Genomic DNA, 18,367 nt, shown 5'->3' with positions numbered 1-18,367 from the left:
CATCTACAGACTAAGAGCTGGGCCAAGATGCAGTGTCTTGTGGCTAGCCTTAATATAGCTGTGAAACAAATTACCACTCCACTGACTCAAACCTCTTCCTCATTCCTTTCCACCCTAGCAGACTTTGGCTCTCACAGCAAGTCACAGTGACTTGTCCTGCAGTCTTATGTAGAGCTTCTAGATTAGAGAGACGGAACTGTGTGAAGGAAACTGAAGTCTGGGGATAGGTAGGGCACTTCACTGAAACAGTCCCACAGCAATTGAACAATTTGTCCAAATTCTTTACTGGTTTCCAACCAGGCCCTGTAGACTCAAGGTGGGGAATTGCCGAGTACCTACCCTGTTCTTTTATATACACTGCCCATTCGCCCTTACAGCAACCTTCAGTTAAGCAGTTATCTGATTCACAGGGGAGTGAATGCCAGAGGCAGTGCCAAGGCTAAAGCCAGGCTCTACTAGCCTATATCACCCTATCACTGCAATTACAGCACAGGCTGGCAGGACAGAATGTGTACTGGTTATTTCTTTCAGCACTCATGATCAATCAAGAGGAAAAGCTTTCTGTTAGAAAGCAAAATTCTCTCAGCAAATAAATGAGACGGCAATGGAGAGGAGGCTTGAGTTCATAACCCAGTATTACAAGCTGTCAGATCTTAAGTGCTGGGTCAGTATCTGGACCCTGAAATACAGTGGCATCTCCACATAGACATCAGGGAGCATGGGCCCATCTTTACTCCATCTGCCATCACAGGGTGTGCTCACTCTCAGTCTTGAAAGCTACTTCTGAATCCATTCAGGGTTAGTTGTTCATCATTAACTGCTGATGGCATAGTCCTCCACTTCCAAATGATAGAAAACCAACCACAAATAGTTCTTTCCTCAGATTCTTCCACTCTCAGCTTCTAGAAAACTGAGGGCCCCCTCCTGGCAGTTTGGCCCAGGTGACTTTCTGTGTTTTCTTTACACAAACCCTCCCACACCCACAGGCGCTTCCTCCTTCTGCCAAAACAAACTTTATTGCACCAAAAAGGAAAAAAAAGAAAACTTCATTTATGTACAGTCAGATATAAAGACATCTCTTTGACTCCTGTGCATATATTTCCTCAACTTAAAATTAGGGCATAAAAGTCAGGCTGCTATGCCAGACATGCTCTGCCCCATGGCAGGGCCAAGGAGAAGATTGTCACTTGAAAGTGGGAACACTTAATGGATGACAGACAACACTGGACCCACAGACCAAAGGCATTCTCAGCCCTGGACTAGCTCTGGGAATGGAAGAGGGAAATTGGAAGCAGGGTCTCTTTTCAAACCTCCACATATGATCCAGCCTCCACGTAGCCAAAACAAAACTGCTCCCCAAGCAACCTGTCTCTGTCCAGTTCTCTGCTTTCTGCCCTCCCAAGAGGTCCCTCTTTGTGCCCTATCTTCTCCCTTTCTCTCCAAGGGAGTCCCATGATCCACAAGGCAGAGACCTTTATAGCAGCGGGCAGGGCAGGTAGTTCTCTCCATTCCTCAGGGCTGGATACTGGCCAGAGGCCTGCATCCAGTGGATCACTGACCACCCACTGGGAGCCAGAACAGCAAACCTGAAAAGTGTGAACTGTATCAAACTGGGAAGAATGGGTTCTTCTGACCCCGAGCCACTGAAAACACATACTTCTTACTCAACTGGCTGAAGGATCACTAGCTAAATTCAAAGAAAGGAACAGCGCCAGTGACAAAGAGGGAAAGATAAAAGGAGTCTCCAGAGTCCCAGCCACAATCCCCTCAAGCCATTGGCTGTCCATGCTCACAAATCCCCAGGGAATGGGGCTAGGGCAGAAGGGAGGACAAGGACTACAGACATAACAGCTAAACAAAAATAGGGACTAGCATCAGTCTTCCCATGCTCCACCCCAAGAAAAACACCCTTATTGACTACTATTCAGGAGAATCTGTAAGAGACTATTTTATGTAGTGGCTCAAATCCCATACACGCTGCAGCTGCCTGTGCTGGGAACCTTTCAAATCAGTGATTGTGGGGACACAGTGAGCAGCTTCCTGGCGCCCATGCAGGCTTCACAGAGACCTGGGCTCAATCCCAGCTGGCTTACCTTCTACCTATAACCTACAATGCAGAGGAATTGGTGTGAGGGAGAAGGTGCTCAGGTGCTAGATAAAGCTTACTGATCAGCAGCCCAGACTCCACCACTGTTCCTTGTCTTTGGTCTGTCTAGAACAGTGACTATATAAATTAGGAAAAACAAAGTTATGCTGGCCCATGGGAAATAATAGGGAAGGGGAAGAAAAGGATGTTGGGAAGCCCTGCTTCAAGACTGAAGACTAACAGAAAACCAACCAGACTGCTTAAGTGTCATGGACAGCACCCCACCCAAACTCCCAGATATCCCTATAAACCACTTGGGCATGCTCCCTCTTAGGTTCTCATTTTCTGTCTTCTCCTATCCCTAATTAGCTGGCCCTGCAGAGAGGTGTGTTGGTTGTTTAGCTTTGCCAGAGGCCATCACTCCAGGCACTCTCACACAAGTACCCTGGCCCTGATCCAGGATTGACTATAGCCCTAGGTGCTCCAGCACCAAGGAGGTCAGATTGGGAACAGCCCCACTCCCACACCCTGGGATTGAGTTTGCTTGCTTCTTGCCATCTTGCGGGATGCCAACACTTTTGAAGGGAGATGCACAGTGCCTCTCCGTCCCTGGGGTGAGGGGAGGGGCTCTGTTGGGACTCTCGAGTTGGGGAGGGGCAGGGGAGCAGGGTCTAGACCCTCAGACTCCCATGCAGATCTGTCTCTGTCCCAGAGGAGCTGCTATCAGAGTCCATTTCAGCATTCTCATTATGAAGCCTTTCCAGCACTTTCTGTCGAATCAGTCCGAGGCGCATCAAGAGGGACTGGTAATCAAAGTGGCCCCGTTTCTCTCCGAAAGGGTCCTGTGAAAGGAAAAAAACAAAAAACAAATACAAGGGGATGTAAGATTTATGTCTCTGGCTCTAGTGCAGCTTTGAAAAGCAAGCTTACCTTCTGGGACAGAGGAAGTGCAGGTGGTCCAAATGGTCCCAAATTTAATAGTGTATTATTGCCCCAAATAGGTCTAGCTTGGGCTAACACTAAAATATGTTTGCACTTTGAAAAGAAGCCAATATGCAAAGGAGGATATGGGGGAATCCAATGAACTATCAAGGGAGACCATGATCATTAGGTTCATTAGGTAAGCCTGTGCTTTCTAACTTTTTTCAAGATTTTTATTTAATATGTATGAGTACATTGTCTACATGTATGTCTGTGCAGCTCATGTGGTGCAGTGCCCATAGATGCCAGAAGACAGCTTCAGATCCCCAGGAACTGAAGTTACAGACAGCTGCTGTATCAGTGGTGGGAAGCAAACCGGGAGTCTGGACAGGCAGTCAGTGCTTTTAACTGCTGAGTCATCTCTCTGGCCCCAAGGGCCTGTGTTTTCAACCTCTGGAAACTCAAGAAAATAATCTCCCTCCATCTTCTGTCTTTATAAAGGACATTCTGCTTTTCTAAGGTCACAGACAGGTCCAGAAGTCAGGAGTTCTGATTTCCCAGAGACCCACCATGACATTCCTTGTCAGGTCTGGGCAATGCTCCAGAACCACCTTGCCTTCATCTCTCTCTGTGTTCTTCTAGATCAAAGACCACTTTTTTTGGATATAGGGTCTGTCTCACTGTGTAGCTGTGGCTGGCTTGGAGCTTACTTTGTCAACCACACTGGCCTTTGGGCTTGCCCTTACCTCCCAACTGCTAGGATTAAAGGTGTTGGCCACCACACCTAGCCAAAGATCACTAAACATTTTGTATAAATATGTAAAACATAAAAATTTTGCAGATCTGTCTTGAAAGTATCAAAAATAGCTATAGCTGGAATAGAGTATACTTTTAAAAAAACAACCAACCAGCCAACAAACTTGAGTTTTAAAAAATAATATATAGGAATGAGCTCCAGGCCAGCCAGGAAAAGACAGTAAAACTCTGTCTTTAAAAAAGACAGCCAGCCACAGTGGTGGCACACACCTTTAATCCCAGCACTTGGGAGGCAGACGCAGGCAGATTTCTGAGTTCGAGGCCAGCCTGATCTACAGAGTGAGTTCCAGGAGGCTATACAGAGAAATCCTGTCTCGAAAAACAAAAACAAAAACAAAACCCAAAACATTGGTATTTTGCCCTTTATGTGTTAGGGGGTCACATTCCCTGGAACTGGAGTTTGAGACAGTTGTGAGCTGCCATGTGGGTGCTGGGAGTTGAACCCGGGTCCTCTGCTAAGCCATCTCCTAGCTCCATAGTCTATTCTTTCTTACATGAAGCCAGAACCCATGTCCTCAGTAGAAAATGAACTAGTTACTACCTCTAAAGCAGGAATCAACACCATACTGTACACTACTGCTACCCTAAGTCACTTTTCTCTGCAAGCCTTTAGGGTCAGGGACAGAATGCCTACAGTTACTGTCTTATCGTCCTTGGTGTTCTGAGCAGGGTGGATATTCTTGGAAGAGTTTAAAGGGCTTCCCTAGAAAGGGAAGGCTTATAATGTACGTTCTGGAACAGAGCATTCCTACTTGACCCTGAGTATGACTGGAAACCATCTCTTCATGTTCTTAAGCAAGTCAGTCTTCTCTCTGGCCTCACAGGACAAAGCATTTTATGAGATGTGGATGAGACCTGTGTGAGGGCAACTGTCTATGTTTTGCGTGGAGCTTCTAGAATCAGCACAAGAGACTGTCTTACCTGCATGGTCTGGCCTTGAAGATGCAGGCGGTCTTTGCAGGCCACCTCATAGAAGTCATAATACTCCAAGAAGGACTTCTCCATGACGCCCCTGGGAATTAAACAGAACAGTTGGAAACATAAGGCACAGGTCCCTCTTTCACTTCCTAATCTTAATACCAATTAAAGAGTGAGTGGCTCTTGCATTCTTGGCTGGGTGGTGGCATTCCCCTTTAATCCCAGTACTCAGGAGGCAAAGACAGGAAGATCAGAGCTCAAGGCCAACCTGGTCTAGGGAATACAAAGAAACCCTGTCTTTAATACAAATAATTTTATACACACGAGACCAGGCTGGCCTCGAACTCAGAAATCCGCCTGTCTCTGCCTCCCGAGTACTGGGATTAAAGGTGTGAGCCACCACCGCCCAGCAAGAAACCCTGTCTTGAAAAAAACTAAACCAACCAACCAACCAACCAACCAACCAACCAACCAACCAACCAACCAAAAAACAGGCACTAGGCAAAAGACGACTGTTGGTATCCCTTATAATTCTAGAATCACTAAACCAGAGCACTTAAAACACAAACTCCTTGAATCCCAACCTCATTCCGTTCCATGCTCACTGTTCACTGTCTTCATAGGCCATTTCAAATCACAGACAACCCTTGGAATCAGTCATCTAAGTGCCCGCTGTGCAAGCATGAGGGCCTGAGCTCGGATCCCAGCAGTCACAGTAAAGGTGGGTATGGGGCACATACCTGCAACCTAAGCACTAGAGATACAGAGACAGGAGAATGTCTACAACTTGCTGACTAGTCAGTCTAATCACTGGAGAACTCTGGGTTTAGTTAAAAACTCCATCTCAAACACTGAGGTAGTGAGCTGGTGATGACTCAGCAGGTAAAGGTACTTGCTACACAGGCCTGGTGACCTGAGGTCAATCCCCAGACCCATGTAAAGGTGGAAAGGGAAAAGCAACTCCACAGAGTTGAATGAACTCTGACATCCACACATGATCATGGCATCTCTCCCCAGTATTTTAGAAAAGGTGGATATAGAGAAAAAGGCACCTGACATTCCTCTTTGGCCTTCACACAGCATGCACAAATGTGTACACACACATTAAAAGAAAAAAAGAAGTTAAAAAAAAAAATCATGGGTTGGAGAGAGGTCTACTGTCACAGAAAATCAAATTTGGTTCTCAGCACCCATGTCAGATGGCTCACATTGCCTATAAACTCTAGCTACAGAGCACCTGACACCCCCTCTTCTAGTCTCCCTGGACACTGCACTCACATGAATATATCCACACAGACACATACATTCATGTAATTAAAATTAAAAAGTAAGAATAAAGATAAGCATTTTGGCATATACCTTTAATCCCAGAATTGAGGAAGCAAAGGCAAGGATTTCTTTGAGTTCAAGACTAGACAGGCCTATATAAGATCCCGTCTCAAGTAAGCAAATAATAATATCCTCCCTGGGGCTGGAAAAATGGCTCTGTATTTAAGAGCACTGTCTGCTCTTCTAGAAGACCTGGGTTCATGTCTTAGCACACACACAACAGCTCACAACTGTCTGTAACTCTAGTTCCAGGAAATCTGACTTCTGGTATCCAAGATCTTGAATGCCTCCACAGACACACCCACCCTCTTAGGAAGGCTGCACCAGACTCTGCTCATCAAGCTTTGGCACTCAGAAATGAAACTAAAGAAGGTTTCTATGGCATTCACTTTCATCTGGCTCTTCAGCCTTCATCAGGGGGCGGGATCAAGGGACTCCGTGAAGATCCAAGCTACTTTCCCATCACATTTTATACTCTTAAAGAACTGAGAGGCCCAGCAAAGTAGCCATACACCTTCAATCCCAGGGCTTTGGAGTAGAGGTAGGTGGATCGCTTTGAGTTCGAGGCCAGCCTGGTATAAACAGTGAGGTCCAGGACAGCCAGAGCTTCTCGAAAACCTGCCCCCCCCCAAAAAAAAAACAACAAACAGAAAAATTCTGAATAACTTCTTGAGCAACCATAGACACTTTCTCTTTAAAAGCATGAACCAAAATAAATAAATAAATAAATAAATAAAATAGCATGACCCACACTGGACACAATGAGATCTGATGCCCTCTTTCTGGTGTGTCTGAAGATAGCTACAATGCACTCATATACATAAAATATACAAATAAATCTTAAAAAGGAAAAGAAAAAAAGAATCTCTGTCTCAAAAACTAGAGAACAATAGAGGAAGGCCCAGTTCTGACCTCTGGCCTCCACACACCCACCCATGGATGGATGTGCCTACACAAAAGTGCAAAACACTAAAACCAAGGAACAACAGATAAGAAAACAAAAGTCTGGGGCTCAGTGGTAAAGTGCTTGCCCAGCAAGCATAAGACTGTAGGTCTAGCTGGGCAGTGGTGGCGCACGCCTTTAATTCCAGAACTCAGAAGGCAGAGACATCTGGATCTCTGTGAACTGAAGGCCAACCTGGTCTACATTGTAAGTTCCAGGACAGCCAGGGCTACATACATACTGAAACCCTGTCTCAAAACAAAACAAACACAAGCAAATAAAAAAGAATTAAAAAAAAATCCATCTTTTTTTCTGTTCTACCTTTCTTGACAACAAACTCTGATGCAAAGGTCCTCACAGATGCAAACCGAGTCTCCAAAATGGATGAACACTTAATGGGCCCTCTGGACACATACCGTAGGGGTTCGGGGCAGGGGCACTTGCCCTCCATCATGTCACAGACTGCAACTCTGATGGTCTCATGTCGGATACATTCATTATAGTTTTTGCTGTCTCCTGGATGTCTTTCCTGTAATGTGACAGATGCCATAGTACCCATTTAGTCAGAGAGAAAAGCCAGTGTAAAGATGTTTCACGGTTAACAGACAGTGCATGACCCAAACACATACAGTGAAAGAATGAAAGAATACCTTTCCTATTGTAAATCCAAGACAACTGTGGATCCCTGACCTCCCTATACATAAAAATACCCATTCTATTATAGGTCAAATAATTAATCAGCAAGATTAGATTAGATTAGACTAGATCCATCAGATTATTGAGTCTCAATAAAAGGCTTATTAATAAAGACTAATGGGGAACAATGCAGGAGCTGCCTGGCTAATTTCTTGTCTGTAGGTTCCTCTAAAGTGCTGCAAACTTATCAAAGGAACAAGGTTTAACATTCCAAATAAACAGAGTCAAATGTTGGGAGCTAGACAGATGCAAATAAGTTATAAGGCTCTTTGGCCTTAGGGTTCTATGCCAAACATGCATGCACGTGTGTAACACACACATACACACACACACACACACACACACACACGCACACACGGGGGAGGGGGGCGGCATGGCGGCGTATGGGCGTGGTTAAGCCTGGACTACATGAGACCATCTGGGAAAAAAAAATAACAAAAACAAAACAAAGAAAAAGAAAATCTCTATCTCCTCACCTGAATATTAGGACAATATTTACCTCATAGCTAGCATAAATATTAAACAATATACATATATAGGACATAAACAGCATGGCATATAGCATTGGCAAATGTGTATTTCCTATGCCGTTTTCTTTGCAGTGCCAACTAGAATATTCCTGTCTTAACTAATGACTAGCTCCTTTAACTATACAAGTAATTAATTACCCACCCTATCTCCAAAATAACAGATAGCCAGAGTAAGACACAGGCCTGTCTGTGATCCCCACTATCGGCAGAGACTGAAGCAAGGGAACCTAAGGTTCAAGGTCTAGGAGGCCAGAGAGATGACTCAGTAGTTAAGTGGTCGCTGCTCTTCCAGAGGACCCAAGTTTGGATCCTAGCACTCATACCTAGCAGCTCATAACCCACTATAGCTCCAGCTCCACGTGACCTGACATCCTCTTCTGGCTTCCATGCCATGTGCATATGTGCATGCACGTACATCATACAACATACACTAAAGTACAAGTAACAGAAACTAATCCTACAAGAAAAAAGTTCAAAGTCTGCTTGGAATATAGAGAATTCAAGACCAACCTATACAACTTCTGAGAACCTGTTTCAAAATTAAAACGCAAAGGGTTAGGGAAGTAGCTCATGGTTAAGTTCCATAAATTCAATCCTTGGTATCATAAAGGGGTCAGGGGTGTGGAGCTAGCTCAGCAGGGCAGTAGTCACTACAGAGCATCTATGTTATGCTGCAGAATGCAGACACACTCAATAACCCATTGGGACGGAGCTGCAGAGATGCTCATCAGTTAAGAGCACCTGTTGCTTTATGGTGGTTGATGTCTCTAACTCCTGTCTCATCTACATGGAATAAATTAAAAAACTCCCAAAGTAGGTTCAAAATTGATTTCCAAATGACAACATTGACTTTGACTAAGTAGGCTAACCCAAGTCAAATACTTAACAATCTTATTGTAACATTTGTAACATCTGTTTCCTTCTTTCCTTCCTTTCTTCCTTCCTTTTTTTTTTTTTCCCCTTCCTTTTTGAGACAGGGTCTCACTATTAAGTCTTAGCTGGCCTGGAAATCACTACATAAACTTTGTTAGCTTTAACCTCAGAGAGTCACTGGCTCTGCCTCCCTAGGACTGGGATTAAAGGTGTGCTTCGCCATGCCCAGCTGATATTGCAATTCTTGCAAAAAAGAGCACTTATGTGGGTTCCCTTTCTCTCTGTATCAGTATCAAGTAGGGGCTATCCTAGGTGGAAAACAGAAAAAGAACTCTACAGGGTAGCTCAGAGCACCTATAGACCTTGGTATTGCAGGTCTCAGCACAAGGACCCAAAACAGTCCTTACCTGTTCAAAGCCTGGCTCATTGTGGTAGGGATTCTCAGTCATCAGGGACTGGATGGAGATAAGCACAGAAGAGATGCTCTGAGCTGGGCTCCAGGCAGGGCCAGTCCACGTACTGCAAACACAGCAGAGGAAGAGGGTGATGCACAGAACAGCCAGTGAACCCTGACAGCAATAGCATCACCACCATTAGTGACTAACTGTAACTTGCTCTTTCATTATTAACACTTGGGAAATTCCCAACCTGTTTTATCCTCATCCACCAGAATAGTCAAAAGCCTAAATTTTAAATTCTCTTATCAAATGAAAGAAAAGAAAACAGAAGCAAGCAAGAACAGAAACTTTGAAAAGACTCTTTGATCTAGAATAGAAACAGTGATCAAGGAAGACCAACCTACCAAAATGGGAACCCACGTTAGGGAAAATAACTCTAAAGGCTGTCTAAATGTTAACCTGTGACTTCTAAGAGCTTATAATTAGTTATTGGTGGTGATAGAGTTGGTGAAGGGAGAGCAGCTAATCAAAGGCATGAAGGTAACTGAAGTTGTTGCCTATTAGAATACATGTTGAAGTTTATAGACTCAGCTTTGTAACACGACAAGCAGAGTCAAGTTCTCTAAAGACCCATAACTCTGCTAAGACAGAAACAATGGCACATTTCCAGAATGTGGAGAGTCTGACAATATCTAAAATATCAGATAGAAAAAAATTTGAACACCAGAAAAAATATTTCCCACACACATTTTTTTTTATAAAGTCTGGGTCTTGGTATACAACCTTGGCTATTCTTAAACTTAAAAGCAATCCTCCTGTCTCTGCCTCCTGAATGCCAGGGATTAGAGGCATGTACTACACCACTCCTGGCTAAGCCACATTAGGTATTAGAGTGGGGCACTTGACCGTCAACGCCGGCCTGCCTGCCTTCCTTCATTCCTTTATTTATTTATTTAGAGGCAGAGTGTCACTATTTATTTGGAGGCAAGGTATCAGTGATGTAGCCCTAGCTGTACTAGAACTTGCTAAGTAGACCAAGCTGTCCTTGAACTTACAGAAATATGTCCTACCATGCATGACAGGTATTTATTTTAGCTCAATTAATTAACAAAATGGCATGAGAAATGGAAACAGAACATAACCTGAGCCACGACTGGCTTACTTAAGTTAACTAACCACTGCTCTTCCCAATGCTCTCTCCCAATGCTGTTCCCTACTTTACCTGCGGCAATTCTCACCAACAGGGTTAGTTCTCATTCCATTACTTCAGCAGCTAGTCACCCTAACAGTTATATCTAGCTATGAAGAGAGGGAATTAGGCCAAAAGGATGATGTAGCCAACTAAAACTACATAAGAATCTTTTTTTTTTTTTTTCTTTTTCGAGACAGGGTTTCTCTGTATAGCCTGGCTGTCCTGGAACTCACTCTGTAGACCAGGCTAGCCTCGAACTCTCGAACTCAGAAATCCACCATTGCCTGGCCATAAGAATCATTACCATGCAACAAACTTCTGTGGCTTTCACTCAACCACCATCTTTGGGTGAGCTAGTATCTAGGATGGCTTCATATTAGCTTACTGAGGGAGAACCTACTACACACATACTTCCAAGAACAAACTTCATACCAAATCCGTGACTTAATTTCCATACTATCAAGGGACACATACATATACCCAATCCCACCAGCAGAGACACTTATGTAGCCTAATAAGATGAAGGACTTATTCTAGATAATCTCCTACAATGGGACTTTGCAGCTGTCATAATTCTAGCAGAGTATACCATATCTCTAGATTTGAGAGTTCTAGAAAAAGAGAGAGAAAAAGAGAGACCACCACATTTCTAATGTACTTCAGCTGCCTTTCTCACAGCCAAACCTAGAAATGTGCTGGACACAAGAGAGAAAAAAAAAAGAGAGAGAGAGAAAAAAAAGAAAAAAAAACCAGCATCAAAAGTTACAGCAACTTTCCAACATTCTTTTTTTGTTTTTTGTTTTTTTCGAGACAGGGTTTCTCTGTGTAGCCCTGGCTGTCCTGGAACTCACTCTGTAGACCAGGCTGGCCTCGAACTCAGAAATCCGCCTGCCTCTGCCTCCCAAGTGCTGGGATTAAAGGCGTGCGCCACCACCGCCCGGCAGCTTTCCAACATTGAACACATACTTACTTTCTATCTCAAGGAAAGCTAGACTGCAAAAGAATTCAAAACAGGCTTCAAGATATTCTTCATACTGAATTTTAAACTTACAAAGGCAACTGATATGGAATGAGTAAGAACTCCACAAAGCAAATTCCTAGTAGCACCCAGGGAGCATATGTGACACCTGTTTCATATCTGGTATTATTTCCAAGTTCAGATATTTTTATTCAATTGTTAAATTATCATAATCATTATTAGCACCACTGCCTCCAAAGGCATCCATTAAGAGACTCCAATCAGACGCCTATTGCATGAGTACAGCAGACCTGGAGCCTTTCTCAAGCCTCTGGGGAAAAAGTAAGGCCCTAATGTTTCCCAAGAGAGTAGTTCTCAAAGGGGCATAGAGCATAACCACCTGTACGGCCTCCAAGCAGACTGCTGTCACACCCCAGAACTTGAAATACACTTCTAGGATGAGACCTTCACATCTGCAGAGGCTGCTGTGGCAGTTCAAGGACCACACTCAGTAAACCATTTCACGTTTCTTACATGTAATGACGTGACTTTACTCCTTTCTATCTAGAATACCAGTCACGTGCCATCCTGAGAACTGAACAATCAATCACTTCTGTGCTGTGTGTTCAGAAGAGGAACCCTAATTGATGAAGACTGTCCTAGAGTGATTATTTGCTAATACCAACTTGGCCTCTTAGAAGTCTCCTCTTACCCTAGAATACTCAAGCAGACTTTCCCATTGCGGTAGAAGTTGGGGTTAAACCTCACTGTGTTATTGCCCGTTGTCATCAGTTTGACCCGAGGTGGGTGGATGGGATAGTCGGGTGGACACCGAAAGACGAACAGGAAGAAACCTCCTTCATAAGGAGTGTCAAATGGGCCTGTGATCAATGCATGAATCTGCAAAATAAAACCCCATCTCAAAATTGTGAGGTGATGTCCCACCACAACCCCTCCTAGCCTCCACCTGCTCCCACCACCAGATGCTGTCACCAACAGCATGAACTTCCTGGTATTCACATGACACATCCTCACCATACACAATGAACCACCAGGGCTCACTCATATACATAGGTCTTCAATGTAAGGAAATTCCATTACAGTGGAGTACCATCATACGCCTCTCTCAGAGATTACGTTCAAAAGTTAAAGACCAAGGTAAGAAGTGACCTTTGTCAATAGTACCTTAAAACAAATTTTGTTTTGTTTTTCCCACTGGACCTCCCTGATTGGTGTTATGGACAACAAATGAAACCTAAATATATAAAATATACAATATAAAATTAAGTTTTTACATTTAGGAAATCAGTACATATTTTGAGATGCTTGGATTTGCCAATATTAATCATGCTTATGATGCAAGTCCTTTCTGTGTGTGTGTGAGACAGGAAGAGAAGGGAAGGGAAGATGAATGGAAGAAGGGGGATTGGAAGATACAGCACCAGTGCAAACAACAGTGCAGAACTAATAACTACAGGGATGCAAAGACTGCTTGCTTCCTCCAGAGGATCAAAACTACTGTGTCAAAGATTAAAAAAAAAAAAAAATTCAGGGTCCATTCATGACCAATGGACACACCCCCCAAGTTTCTCTAACACTGTTGTAAAAATAAATAAATCAGTATTCCTAAAAACATAACATTAAGTTCAGCTCTCTTCCTCCACAAGTCATAATTATTTCATTATTGAACATAATTTTCCTTCAAGAAGGGAAGCAAACCTGAACTGACTCAATTCTATGCTTTTTTTCAAAGGCTCCTTACTAATGACTTAAGTATGCTCAGAATTTAAACAGTAAGAAGGAAAAAGACCTTCTACTCCCATGCCTCAAATCTATAATCCTACACTGCCCTGGCAACACAGTAGGTTATATTCTAGTCTGCAAACTCTGAAAATAGTAGAGTCAACTGGAATCAATTTTAAGGCCTCAGAGATTAGCATACTATCGTAGCATTTGTATGGAAACAGCATGTCACCAGAAAAATATTTCCAGCTACATGAAAAGAAAAAAAGAAAACAAAATTAATTTAAAAGAAAGTCTATTCAAAATAAAAGTTTATAACAATATATAAGTTGAGTTTTTACTTTAGGAAATCTCAACTTACTGGTTTTTGCTTAAAACCCTAGATTTAGGATATCTGACTTTCCCCTCCAACATCAGTTCATTCCCAAGGGTAGAACACTTAATGATAGGAGAAGCCTAGGTATATATATGCTAGAAGAGCATGACTATTATGCAGAAGCTTCCTGTATAGAGGACAAGAGAGGATAGGTCTCTGGGGTGAGAGATACACCAAATCGTTAAGACTAGGAATCTGTACCAGGAACACTTCAGCCAGGACGGCCTCATCCTTGCCTTCCCTGCACCCGACCTGCAGCACTACAGTCAGAATCAAGACGCTGAGATGGAGCAGAGATGAGGAATAATGGGTAGGTGACCACATGGATCACCTAGAGTGGAGCAGCCGAGAGGAAAGAGTGGTCTGTTAATAGCTAAGCTGGAACAAGAGGTACAGCTTGTCAATCTGACAATTTTCTAAGCCAAACAATACTTGTGTATACCCTAATAACAGACCTATTTAAGATTCTGCACTACCTCTCACTATATATAACCTTGGGCAAGCCAGTTACTTTCTCGGGGTTTTGATTTCTCCAACTGAACAATCAGAGAGGAAAGCTCAATTATTATCTTTTAGGTCTTTTCAATTTTATGGGCCCAATTTTCACATAATTCCCCTGCCCCCTCCCCCATCAAGTTACCTACCTTAGTCATGTCAACAGTGTCAGGTACAACGAACATTCCTGGAGGAGGCTCCTTATAAATGGACATGATATCCCTGTATAACACCAAGAGGAGGTAGGAGGAGTGAGGAAAGAAGAGGGAAATCCCTTGAGAGGGACAGCTATTACCACCTCAGTGAGCTCAGAGTTTGAGAGAGTGGTGCTTGGTACTGAAAATGTTTGCACTGTCCTCTTGGCTGAGAAATCTCAGCTGAATACTCAGGCAGGCAGAGAGCAAATTATTATCAAAGGGGCATTGTTTCCTGGGGGGTGGGGGGAGGTACTGAGAGAGGAAAAATAAGCCAACATCCAAATGGTATCAGTATCAGATGTCACCCTGGAAAAGGCACATCCCATTTACTCTTACTTCTTCCCACATGGAAACTCATTCACTTCCATCTCCCAGATTCCCAGGTACTACAACTGAGCACAGAGATTCTCTCAAAACTAATCGGGAGGGCATCATTATACCTGCTAAAAACTTACTCCATAAACTACATGGGTTTACTATGCTGGTGAGGAGACTGTATGAAGCCAGCAGGTCCAAGTCTATCACGGCCTTTGTGCCCAGGAAACTAACAGGATGGAGTTGTTTTGGGGAAAAAGGAATCCTCTGGAATTACCAGAATCCCATCTCTGAAAGATGATATTTAGTAACTAGGATAGATGAACTTCTGGGTTAGTAATCAAATAGAATGGATCAGTTGAGAACTGGCTCAGAAAAAGTCAATTATGAGGAAGTCTGGGGACACAGTAGGGTAACAGAACAAAGACGTTTGTCCAGGCCAAACTCAAAGCTGTATCAAGACTAGGAGAATCAAACAGCTAAAGAGTTGAGAGTTGTATTCTGAGTTTAAGTTTGAGGTGGCAGTATCTGTGAAGTTGTTCTGTGTCCGGCACTGTGCCAGGTACTTTATACGCATGGTGTAGTTTATCTTTTTATTAATAAACTTGAAAAATATGTAGCTAGGCAGACACCTGAGGGGACTTGGAATGTTTGAGATAATACCCAGATAAGGGGCATGAAAAGAGTCAGTCTGGTCACCAGGAAACAAGTTTCAGAATTAATAGCTCAACAGTCTTATTCCTTGCCATGCAGTAGGTACTATACTAAGTGAGCACTTTTGCAAAACGTATTTATCTATGAAGTGATATGATCTAAGATCAGTCACCCAAAAACACAAGCACAGAAAGGCCTTAGGCCTTTTGTTCCTATATTTAAACGGGGTACATCTGCTATGCAAAAGTAAACCAAAAAACCCAGGAGGTAAATACAGGAAAAAAGTTTTTGAATAGGATATTACAATCCAGGGTGATACTGAGAGATGGAACGAAACGCTGAGTTTCTGGGACAGGTGTGAGAGACAGCTATGGGGAGACCATAACTGGGTTCAAAAGATGATCTGGAAAGTCAGGGAGGCTATCTAGACCCGTGGAAAGGACCATATGGTGGGGAAAATGAGGAATGGAAAGGTAAAAAGGCTGACCCGAGCCTGCAACTGGGCAATACAGGTAGAGTACGTTCCAAGCAGGGACTCCAGAAGAGATGGGGGGGACTTATGGGTGGGGCCTGGGGGCAGCCTTTAGGTAAGCTGGTGGGGTAGGTTAGAGGGGAAGTGCGAAGGGCGGGACCGAGTGTTACAGAAGAGCAAAAGGGTCGGGTTTCGGGTGAACCGGAGGGGGTAGGGATAGGGCGTGTGGAACAGAGCCGCAGGGCTCACCGGAGGTCGCAAGGGGCGGGGTAGGCCCGAGGGCAATCGTGGATCTGTTTGGGCTTTAGGGCCGGGCGCTGAGGAGAGAGAGGGAGGGAGGGAGGGAAAGGGCGACACTAAGGCCCCGTCAGTAGAGGCCCGCAGGGTTTGGGCCTGGAAGACAGGAGGCGGGAGTGAGCCCCGATGGGGAAAGATGGGGGGGGGAGTCGAGCCCTGGAGTTCTGGGGTGAGGGAGGAAAAACCTCAGCTCACCGCTTAATCCGAAGTAGACACTGAGGCGCGGTTCGCTCGCCGTCCCAGTCCGAGCTGAGCGTGGGGTCCCAATGGCTAAGCAGCGCGGCCCCGTGGGCAGCGGCCGAGGGCGGGAGTCCTGGCAGCGGAGCCAGGCCGCTCCCCGGTCCCCCGGCCCCGCCCGCCGCCGCCGCCGCCGCCCACACATCCGGCAGGAAAGGCGGCCCGAACCCGCCGCCGCTCCCGCTAACGCCGACCACACCGGCAACACCACTCGCCCCTGGGCCTGCTGCCCCGGCGCCCGCCGTCGCCGTAGCCGCCTCCTCAGTTGGACTCTCCGCCATCGCTGCTTCGCTTCCGGGACTGCTCAGCAGCACGTCCGCCGACCAGAGCGGCCGCTGCTCCCGCACCACCGAGAGCCGGGCCAGAGTGTCCCCACCCTCCGCTTCCCTGGCCCGGGTGGCGCTGGCTCCGCCCACCTCCGCCCGGACCAGCGAGAGGCGTGCTGCCAGAGCGTCCACCCACGGTCCTCCAGAGCTGGGGGCGGGGGCTAGCGGACTAGCTGGCGCTCCAGGCCGACGCAGATTCTGCGATCCGCTGAGATGCTGGCAGTCCACCGTGGTTAAGGGTTTTACGTTGGAATGTTGATGTAAGAGAAGACGGTTCAAAGAAGATGGAGAAAGCCACAGCTTCTCCTTTAAAAGGAGGGACCATCGATACTCAATCCTGGGGTAGGACTGAAGTCCAGCTTCTCTCTAGGGCGATCGAAGGAAGAGCTTGACTAGTTTAGGGCCCGTCTCATCCCTATAGCTCTGTGATGGATCATGCCTGGTCTTCTCTCCCACTAACTACTACTATTGCCCCCGACTGAGGATGGACCAAGAACAGAATCAGAACCTACGAATAAAACATCAACTCATTTCAGTTTATTCAATATTTATTTATGAGGGGCATACTAAAGGCCGAGAGCTGTTGCTAGGCATTGCCCTGGAGATGATGACACAGAAGTTGACATCTTGGTAGGCTAGATTCCAAGCTCAGTACCTTTTCTACCCGCTAATCCTGGAATTATGGGTTTGAAATTCTAGATTTCTTAGAACTATATTGAGATTTGTAATATGAAAATTAATTCTATGACTAAGGGGAAAAGACTTTAACCTTTTTCTACTGACTGGAATATGAGTGTGTGTGTGTGTGTGTGTGTGTGTGTGTGTGTTTGCTCATTGCTGGAAAACCAGAGGTACCATATGACTGAGAATTTACACAACCCTTTCAGGTTATTTGAGACAATATCTATAACAAACAGACTGATACTTTTTTTTTCCGCCCCCTAGACTGATACTTCTAGAGCAAAATGTATGAATATTTTTTTTGAGACAAGGTCTCCATATACTGTAGCTGCTTACCTCAGCCTTCTTAGTGCTGAGATGACCTGCATAAGCCACCACACCCAATGAAATATTCATATTAGCTTTAGTACATTTATGAATACTCATTCTAGAACAAATAGCCAGAGCCTCACTTTGGATCTTGTTTCCCCACACTCTGTTTTTTTTTTTTTTTTTCTCTTTTACTCCCAAAGAAGCCTGGCTCCTGTGATGACACATGCCTGTAATCTCAGCTCTAGGGAAGCTGAGGATTCACGAGGGTCCTGACATGTAGGATAGTTGGGGCCACAAATTGATCAAGGCCAATCTGGGCTACAAAGGGATACTCTGTCTCAAAAAGCAAAAACCAGCTGGGCAGTGGTGGCACACGCCTTTAATCCCAGCACTTGGGAGGCAGAGGCAGGCGGATTTCTGAGTTTGAGGCCAGCCTGGTCTACAGAGTGAGTTCTAGGACAGCCAGAGCTACACAGAGAAACCCTGTCTCGAAAAACAAACAAAAACAAAAAAAAAAAAAAAACAAAAAAAAAAAACAAAAAAAAGGTTACACATTGTTTATCTGTTTTATCTTACTTGTTCTCTCACCAGCTCTGTGATGT

At 44.7% G+C, this 18,367-nt stretch overlaps 1 protein-coding gene across 1 annotated transcript; it reads right to left on the bottom strand.

Annotated features, from left to right (window-relative positions):
* Positions 1 to 997: 997 nt before the first annotated feature.
* Ube2z (ubiquitin conjugating enzyme E2 Z) lies at positions 998 to 16,831 on the bottom strand. The gene is made up of 7 exons (XM_028755020.1): positions 16,405 to 16,831; positions 14,424 to 14,496; positions 12,373 to 12,560; positions 9,520 to 9,631; positions 7,430 to 7,542; positions 4,745 to 4,835; positions 998 to 2,928 (listed from the first exon to the last, which is right to left on the bottom strand). The coding sequence occupies exons 1-7, from the start codon at positions 16,725 to 16,727 to the stop codon at positions 2,758 to 2,760; spliced, it is 1,071 nt and encodes a 356-aa protein (XP_028610853.1). The 5' UTR covers positions 16,728 to 16,831; the 3' UTR covers positions 998 to 2,757.
* Positions 16,832 to 18,367: the final 1,536 nt, after the last annotated feature.

The sequence above is a fragment of the Grammomys surdaster genome, unplaced genomic scaffold (assembly GCF_004785775.1).
Source record: "Grammomys surdaster isolate TR1022 unplaced genomic scaffold, NIH_TR_1.0 126048, whole genome shotgun sequence".
Taxonomy (NCBI): domain Eukaryota; kingdom Metazoa; phylum Chordata; class Mammalia; order Rodentia; family Muridae; genus Grammomys; species Grammomys surdaster.
Note: the sequence above shows the minus strand (reverse complement) of the source record. Positions and strands in the feature narration are given on the sequence as shown.